Below are 9,180 nucleotides of genomic sequence, written 5' to 3'. Positions count from 1 at the left end.
AGGGTGACGTCATCTCAGCCAGTTACATCTGCAATGAGCCTATTTCTGCTGTAGTTTTCAGCTCTCTTGTGAGGTGCCTATAGGTTTGTAATTATTATATCTTCCTGATGGATTGACTCTGTTATAAATATAAATATCCTTCTGTCCCTTAGTAAACATTCTTGTTGGTGTTCTCCCCACTCTGGCTTCCTTTGAGATTCTCTCTTTTTTTATTTGAATATTTGTAGTTTGAATTTATGTCGCAGCTTGACCATTGCATTTGTGTTACGTTGCTTCAGTCGAGTTCAGTTCAGTCGCTCAGTCGTGTCCGACTCTTTGCAACCCCATGGACTGCAGCACGCCAGGCCTCCCTGTCCATCACCAACTCCCAGAGTTCACTCAAACTCACGTCCATCACATCAGTGATGCCATCCAACCGTCTCATCCTCGGTCGTCCCCTTCTCCTCCTGCCCCCAATCCCTCCCAGCATCAGGGTCTTTTCAAATGAGTCAGCTTTTCGCATCAGGTGGCCAAAGTATTGGAGTTTCAGCTTCAACATCAGTCCTTCCAATGAACACCCAGGACTGATCTCCTTTAGGATGGACTGATTGGATCTCCTTGCAGTCCAAGGGGCTCTCAGGAGTCTTCTCCAACACCACAGTTCAAAAGCATCAATTCTTCACTGCTCAGCTTTCTTTGTAGTCCAACTCTCACATCCATACATGACCACTGGAAAAACCATAGCCTTGACTAGACGGACCTTTGTTGGCAAAGTAATATCTCTGCTTTTTAATATGCTATCTAGGTTGGTTATAACTTTCCTTCCAAGGAGTAAGTGAGTGAAGTCGCTCAGTCGTGTCCGACTCTTTGCGACCCCATGGACTATAGCCTAACCAGGTTCCTCCGTCCATGGGATTTTCCAGGCAAGAATACTGGAGTGGGTTGCCATTCCCTTCTCCAGGAGATCTTCCTGACCCAGGGATTGAACCCAGGTCTCCCATATTGTAGGCAGACGCTTTACCGTCTGAGCCACCAGGGAAGATACTCCAAGGAGTAAGTGTCTTTTAATTTCATGGCTGCAGTCACCATCTGCAGTGATTTTGGAGCCCCAAAATAAAGTCAGCCACTGTTTCCACTGTTTCCCCATCTATTTGCCATGAGGTGATGGGACCAGATGCCATGATCTTAGTTTTCTGAATGTTGACCTTTAAGCCAACATTTTCACTCTCCTCTTTCACTTTCATCAAGAGACTTTCTAGTTGTTCACTTTCTGCCATAAGGGTGGTGTCATCTGCATATCTGAGGTTACTGATATTTCTCCCGGCAATTTTGATTCCAGCTTGTGCTTCCTCCAGCCCAGCATTTCTCATGATGTCCTCTGCATATAAGTTAAATAAGCAGGGTGACAATATACAGTCTTGACGTACTCCTTTTCCTATTTGGAACCAGTCTGTTGTTCCATGTCCAGTTCTAACTGTTGCTTCCTGACCTGCATATAGATTTCCCAAGAGGCAGGTCAGGTGGTCTGGTATTCCCATCTCTTTCAGAATTTTCCACAGTTTCTTGTGATCCACACAGTCAAAGGCTTTGGCATAGTCAACAAAGTAGAAATAGATGTTTTTCTGGAACTCTCTTGCCTTTTCGATGATCCAGTGGATGTTGGCAATTTGATCTCTGATTCCTCTGCCGTTTCTAAATCTGGCTTGAACATCTGGAAGTTCACGGTTCATGTACTGTTGAAGCCTGGCTTAGAGAATTTTGAGCATTACTTTGCTAGCATGTGAGATGAGTGCAATTGTGCAGTAGTTTGAGTATTCTTTGGCATTGCCTTTCTTTGGGATTGGAATGAAAACTGACCTTTTCCAGTCTTGTGGCCACTGCTGAGTTTTCCAAATTTGCTGGCATATTGAGTACAGCACTTTCACAGCATCATCTTTCAGGATTTGAAACAGCTCACCTGGAATTCCATCACCTCCACTAGCTTTGTTCGTAGTGATGCTTTCTAAGGCCCACTTGACTTCACATTCCAGGATGTCTGGCTCTAGGTGAGTGATCACACCATCGTGGTTATCTTAGTCATGAAGATCTTTTTTGTATAGTTCTTCTGTGTATTCTTGCCACCTCTTCTTAATATCTTCTGCTTCTGTTAGACGTATACCATTTCTGTCCTTTATTTGGCCCATCTTTGCATGAAATTTTCCCCTTGCTATCTCTAAGTTTCTTGAAGAGATCTCTAGTCTTTCCTATTCTATTATTTTCCTCTATTTCTTTGCACTGATCACTGAGGAAGGCTTTCTTATCTCTTCTTGCTATTCTTTGGAACTCTACATTCAGATGCTTATATCTTTCCTTTTCTCCTTTGCTTTTCGCTTCTTTTCTTTTCACAGCTATTTGTAAGGCCTCTCCAGACAGCCATTTTGCTTTCTTGCATTTCTTTTCCATGGGGATGGTCTTGATCCCTGTCTCCTGTACAATGTCACAAACCCCTGTCCATAGTTCATCAGGCACTCTATCTATCAGATCTATTCCCTTAAATCTATTTCTCACTTCCACTGTATAATCATAAGGGATTAGATTTAGGTCATACCTGAATGGTCTAGCGGTTTTCCCTACTTTCTTCAATTTCAGTCTGAATTTGGTAATAAGGAGTTCATGATCTGAGCCACACTCAGCTCCTGGTCTTGTTTTTGTTGACTGTATAGAGCTTCTCCATCTTTGGCTGCAAAGAATATAATCAATCTGATTTCGGTGTTGGCCCTGGTGATGTCCATGCGTAGAGTCTTCTCTTGTGTTGTTGGAAGAAGGTGTTTGCTATGACCAGTGCATTCTCTTGGCAAAACTCTATTAGTCTTTGCCCTGCTTCATTCTGTATTCCAAGGCCAAATTTGCCTGTTACTCCAGGTGTTTCTTGACTTCCTACTTTTGCATTCCAGTCCCCTATAATGGGGTGTTAGTTCTAAAAGGTCTTGTAGGTCTTCGTAGAGCCGTTCAGCTTCAGCTTCTTCAGCATTACTAGTTGGGGCATAGACTTGGATAACTGTGATATTGAATGGTTTCCCTTGGAAACGAACAGAGATCATTCTGTCGTTTTTGAGATTGCATCCAAGTACTGCATGTTGGACTCTTTTGTTGACCATGATGGCTACTCCATTTCTTCTGAGGGATTCCTGCCCGCAGTAGTAGATATAATGGTCATCTGAGTTAAATTCACCCATTCCAGTCCATTTTAGTTCACTGATTCCTAGAATGTCGATGTTCACTCTTGCCGTCTCTTGTTTGACCACTTCCAATTTGCCTTGATTCATGGACCTGACATTCCAGGTTCCTATGCAATATTGCTCTTTACAGCATCGGACCTTGCTTCTATCACCAGTCACATCCACAGCTGGGTGTTGTTTTTGCTTTGGCTCCATCCCTTCATTCTTTCTGGAGTTATTTCTCCACTGACCTCCAGTAGCATATTGGGCACCTACTGACCTGGGGAGTTCCTCTTTCAGTATCCTATCATTTTGCCTTTTCATACTGTTCATGGGGTTCTCAAGGCAAGAGTACTGGAGTGGTTTGCCATTCCCTTCTCCAGTGGACCACATTCTGTCAGACCTCTCCACCATGACCCGTCTGTCTTGGGTGGCCCCACACGGCCTGGCTTAGTTTCACTGAGTCAGACAAGGCTGTGATCTGTGCAATCAGATTGGCTGGTTTTCTGTGATTGTGGTTTCAGTCTGTCTGCCCTCTGATGCCCTCTCTCAGCGCCTACCGTCTTACTGGGGTTTCTCTTACCTTGGACGTGGGGCAGCTCCTCTTGGCCGCTTGCCGCTCCAGCGCCGTGCAGCCAGGATAATTTTTATAGAACCCGAATTTAATCAGGCTACTCCCCACTCAAGAAGCGTGCATGGCTGAGGCCCCCGACCCTGCATTTTTAGTGTCTTAGTCCAACCCCCACCCTCCCCACCCTCTCTCAGAGCATCCTGGCTTCAGCCAGTCTTAGACACGCCCTCTCTCCAAAAATGCCAACCCCAGCCTCTCCTCCACCCCTTGCTCTTACTGTTTTCTCTACTTGTAATTCATTCAGTTAACAAACAGTCATTGGAGGCCTCTGTTCTCAGGAATACAGCAGTAAAACTTATAGACGTGGCCACTGCCTGTGGCTCTTGTTCTCCAGACAGCCCTGCCCCACCATAAAGCTGTGTTAAGTAGGACTCCTGGTGGCAAGTGACAGAAGTGATATAAATAAAAACTTAACTTATTGCCTTGCATCATGGAAGACTCCAGGGTTGACTGTGAGGCTTCAGGCAAGGCTGGATCCAGGGTCTCATTCTCTGAATCTCCCAGATCCTTCCTCAGGCAAGTTCTCCACCTCCGCCCTCACTCCCCCCCGCCCCAGAAATAAGAGGACCTCTAGGAGCTGCAGAGTCACACACTGTTCACTCAGCAACCTCAGAAGGTCTCCATCTCAGCAGCTGAGTGCTGCCTCCCGAAGAAGGTGGATTAGGTCTTTGCTGGGCAAAGCTAAGAGCGTCTCTATGACGGTCCAGTTCCCCCGGCAGTACTGGCACCTACCCTTCCCCAACAGGAGCCAGTTTCCCTCCTCGGAGCCTCCTGCTGGGGGTGAGATGGGGAGAGGAGGGGCCCCAAGAGAGCGGGAAAGAGGACTCAGGGTCTTCTGTCCTCCTCCTCTCAGATCCCTGTGTCCACGTGTTCCAAGAACTGCCAGCCTGGGCAGAAGAAGAAGCCGGTGGGCCTGCACCCCTGCTGCTTTGAGTGTATTGACTGCCCCCCGGGCACCTTCCTCAACCAAACCTTAGGTATGACTCCAGGCCCACACACGGGCCCTGCACCTGCCTGCCCTCAGGGGGGTCTCCCTCAGGCCTTTCACCTTTGCGGGGTCTTGGCAGTCTCCCCGGGGACACAAGTGTCCAAGGACTGAGGACTATATATTTCCCACCAAAGGATGAGATCTTGGAAAGAAAGAATTACAGTTGTTAGGCTCTGAGTCAAGGAGTCAGTGAGAGTCGCTCAGTTGTGTCCGACTCCTTGCGACCCCATGGACTGTACAGTCCATGGAACTCTCCAGCCAGAATACTGGAGTGGGTAGCCTGTCCCTTCTCCAAGGGATCTTCCCAACCCAGGGATCGAACCCGGGTGTCCCGCATTGCAGGCAGATTCTTTACCAGCTGAGCGGGGAAGCCCAAGAATATTGCAGTGGGTAGCCTATCCCTTCTTCAGCAGATCTTCCCGACCCAGGAATTGAACTGGGGTCTCCTGCACTGCAGGCAGATTCTTTACCAACTGAGAGAGTCAAGGAGCCCTTGGTTCAAATCCTGCCTCTGTAACTTCCTGGCTTTGTGACTTTAACTGGCTGACCCTCAGTTTCCTCATCTGTGAAATGGGGTTGCTGTGAGGGGTTGATGAGCTGGGGGGTGTCAAGGACTCAGTGAGCATTGGTGGCCGTAGCTCTGTCTCCCTCCGGTGGGGACCAGGCCCGGTGCAGCCCTGGAGAAGGTGGATGCTGAGAAGGCGGGTTTAGCTGACAGGAGCTGCCCTGGGTTCTTGCAGATGAATTTGACTGCCAGCCCTGCCCAAGCTCCGAGTGGTCCCACAGGAAAGACACCTCCTGCTTCAAGCGGAGGCTGGCCTTCCTCGAATGGGACGAGGCCCCCACCATCGTCGTGGTCCTGCTGGCTGCTCTGGGCTTCCTCAGCACCCTGGCTGTGGTGGTCATCTTCTGGAGGCACGCACAGACGCCCGTGGTCCGCTCAGCGGGCGGGCCCATGTGCTTCCTGATGCTGGCGCCGCTACTGATGGCGTACGCAGCGGTCCCCGTGTACGTGGGGCCCCCCTCGGTGTCGTCCTGCCTCTTCCGCCAGGCCTTCTTCACGCTCTGCTTCACCGTCTGCATCTCTTGCATCACCGTGCGCTCCTTCCAGATCGTCTGCGTCTTCAAGATGGCCCGACGCCTCCCGCGTGCCTACGGCTGCTGGGGCCGCTACCACGGGCCCTATGTCTTCGTGGCGTCCGTCGTGACGCTCAAGTTGGTCATCGTGGCCAGCAACGTTCTGGCCACGACCACCACGCCCACCACCCGTGTGGACCCAGATGACCCCAGGATCATGATCTTGTCCTGCAACCCCAACTACCACCGGGGGCTGCTGATCAACACCAGCCTGGACCTGCTGCTGTCCGTGCTGGGCTTCGGCTTCGCCTACACGGGCAAGGAGCTGCCCACCAACTACAACGAGGCCAAGTTCATCACCTTCTGCATGGTCTTCTACTTCTCCTCCTCCGTCTTCGTCTGCACCTTCATGGCTGTCTACAGCGGGGTGCTGGTCACCATCCTAGACCTCCTGGTCACCGTGCTGAACCTCCTGGGCATCAGCCTGGGCTACTTTGGACCCAAGTGTTACATGATTCTCTTCTACCCGGAGCGCAACACGCCGGCTTACTTCAACAGCGTGATCCAGGGCTACACCATGCGGAAGGACTAGCGCTCTACTGTCTGCCCTCTAGGACGTGGGCCTCAGCGTCGGGAGGCGGAGGCCAGGGGGCTTGCTCTCTCAACTCCAGATGGAGTTACCTGTTACCGCCTGGCCCTGGTCTCTGATTGGCTGTCCCTCCAGGCTTCTGTGCGTCCTGGCCATCTTTACCCTCCTAGTGATGGATGCCTAGGTACATTTGCCCTTTGTTCCTTTCCGTTGAGCTGTTTAGCTTGCCAGGAGCTGTACCCCATTCTAGAAAACCACCCAAGGTAACCTACTGGCTTCCAAGGATGGAGTCCAGCTTGGTAGCCTGCAGCCGCCATCTGGTGGTCACGGTGGGTTTCTGCAGGTTCCGGCTGCTGACTCCTGGCGAATGGATGCCTGCTGGTGGGCTGGGCTGGGCTGGGGTTAGCGAGGAGCGGGTGGGAGCTCAGAGAGTGCCGCCCGGCCTCGCTCACTCGCTGTCTGTGTGTCCGAGTCTCACCCCCCAGATTCTCCCGGAGCTTGAGTCCCCAGCCTTTCTGTTATCTCTGAGTACAGCTGAGCACTTAAATGCTTGTGAATAAACCTTACTTGGGTGAAACAAATGAGTTTCCTCCTTGTTTCCCAGAGGTCCCCTGAGAAGAGAGATGTGGAAATGGAGATCTTGGTTTCAGCCCCAGCTTTGCTCCTGTGGGTGTGTGCGTGTGTGCTGAGTTGCTTCAGTCTTGTTTGACTCTTTGCAACCCCATGGATGCTAGCCTACCAGGCCCCTCTGTCCATGGGGATTCTCCAGGCAAGAATACTGGAGTGGGTTGCCCTGCCCTCCTCCAGGGGATCTTCCCGACCCAGAGATTGAACCCGCATCTCCTGCGGCCTCTGCATCGGCAGGCGGATTCTTAACCACTAAGCCACCTGGGAAGCTCTAAGTGCATATATTGAAGTGAAGTCACTCAGTCGTGTCTGACTCTTTGCGACCCCATGGACTGTAGCCTACCAGGCTCCTCTGTCCATGGGATTTTTAGGTACATAATAAATGCCAACCATTACAAATCCACATCACCAGAACCGTCAGGGACAAAATAAAGCTGTGTTCCCTTCTTATACCCCAGTGCCCGTGGTATATGGGCGTCCCAGGCAGCACGAGTGGAAAAGAACCCACCTACCAGCACAGGGATGCAAGAGACTGGAGTTTGATCTGTGGGTTGGGATGGGTCCCAGATGGGAATAAAGGAGTCTCAAAGAGACTATGAAATGTCCCCAACCTCACACAGCTCACCGCTGGAACGTGACCTTCTGTGCAGTGAGACCCAGGGCGCCCTGCCTGGAAAGCTGGTGGAGGGGAAGCTTATCATGTAGGCCGGGGTCAGGGGGCCCTGTGGTGTGCTGGGGGGTGGGGGCTTCAGAGTTTAGGGAGACGGCTGGTGAATGTAGTGACTAGGGAAGACCTCGGCGGAAGCTGACATTTGAAAAGAGCCTTGAAGGAGAGAGAAGCTTGGGAAGGCAGGAAGTTGGAGTTGGGGTGGGGAGGAATCAGCGGGGAGGCGGGCAGGCTGCAGAGCGAAGGCTGGGTGAAGGGAGCAGGTGGCTGGTTGTCAGCACCAGGCGCGGAAGGGGCTAGGTGTGGGGGACCCTGGCCTCGTCTTCCCCACTGGCCGCTGCTGTGTCCCCTGCAGGGGCTGGCTTCCCCTCTCAGGCTGCCTTTCTGTGACCAGCCTTCTCTCCCCACACTCCTGGGGCTCAGCTTGAGGGCTGGAGGCTGCGGGGAGAAGACCCAGGGATGGGCCATCAGCGTGACCAGCCCTTCTCTGTCCCCTCCACTTGCCTCCAGTGGGAGCCCAGCCTCTCGGTTGAGCCCACGTAGGGCCCTGAGCTTCCAGAGAGCGGCTCTGCACGGTCTGTTCCTGGATGTGTCTATGTCTTGGCCTCCTCGCCCTGGGGACCAGCTTGTCAGGGGCTCAGGGAGCTTTAAGCTCTTAATTCTCTTTTCTCACAAGCTTCTGATGCTTTGGTTTAAACACTTCTAAGAGATAATGACCTCATTTTTCCTGGTTCTGCCTTCTAGACCACCATTAGAGAGAGCCGTGGAATCGCCCTGACCTCAGCATCTGCTGCTCACCTCCTTCTGTAGCTACCCCAAGCTGAGATCTTAATCCCTGCTTGTTTCCCTCCAGTGATGGGAGGCCCATTGAGGACAATGCTAGTTGTTAGAAAATTCTTCTTAGAGTGAATGAAAACCCAGCTCTCTGGGATTTCAAAACATTGATGGTTGCTAGTTTTATCCTTTGGGACCACACATTAGACTCATTCCTTTTTCTCACGAAGGTCTTTCGTATATAATAGTAAAAAGAATGGCCTTTGGGTGTTATGTGCTTCATACATGTTATCTCTGATCCCCATGATGACCCTGCCTGATGGGTACCAGTGACCCTCGCTGGCCACCTCGGATACCTCCCAGCGTCCCTCCTTCCCTCCCTCCCTGGCAGCCCCTGGACTCCCAAGGGAGCTCTATGTGGTTCTAGGGAAGCCGACTCTGTGTCCTGGCTCTGGAGGATGGAGCAGGTGACTCAGGCCAACCAATCCACACACACCCTTCCCTTGGCTGCAGGGATTGGCTCTGGGGTGGACGCGTGACCTGGGTTGGTCCAATCAGAATGACCCTCAGGACATTTGCTGGGACAGAGTCTTTCTTTAGGAGCCAGCAAGGCTGTCGACCCGGGAGCCGGGGGAATTTCTTGCAGGACTG

At 51.5% G+C, this 9,180-nt stretch overlaps 1 protein-coding gene across 1 annotated transcript in view; it reads left to right on the top strand.

The window, feature by feature from the left end:
* The window catches only part of TAS1R2 (taste 1 receptor member 2), a 14,065-nt gene extending 7,601 nt beyond the window's left edge, over positions 1 to 6,464 (top strand). Inside the window, exons 5-6 of the mRNA XM_040229412.1 lie at positions 4,661 to 4,784; positions 5,536 to 6,464. Coding sequence (XP_040085346.1) covers positions 4,661 to 4,784; positions 5,536 to 6,464 — 1,053 coding nt within the window. The remainder of the gene's footprint in view (positions 1 to 4,660; positions 4,785 to 5,535) is intronic.
* Positions 6,465 to 9,180: the final 2,716 nt, after the last annotated feature.

The sequence above is a fragment of the Oryx dammah genome, unplaced genomic scaffold, assembly GCF_014754425.2.
Source record: "Oryx dammah isolate SB20612 unplaced genomic scaffold, SCBI_Odam_1.1 HiC_scaffold_27, whole genome shotgun sequence".
Taxonomy (NCBI): Eukaryota; Metazoa; Chordata; class Mammalia; order Artiodactyla; family Bovidae; genus Oryx; species Oryx dammah.
This window is presented reverse-complemented; position numbering and strand designations above follow the sequence as displayed.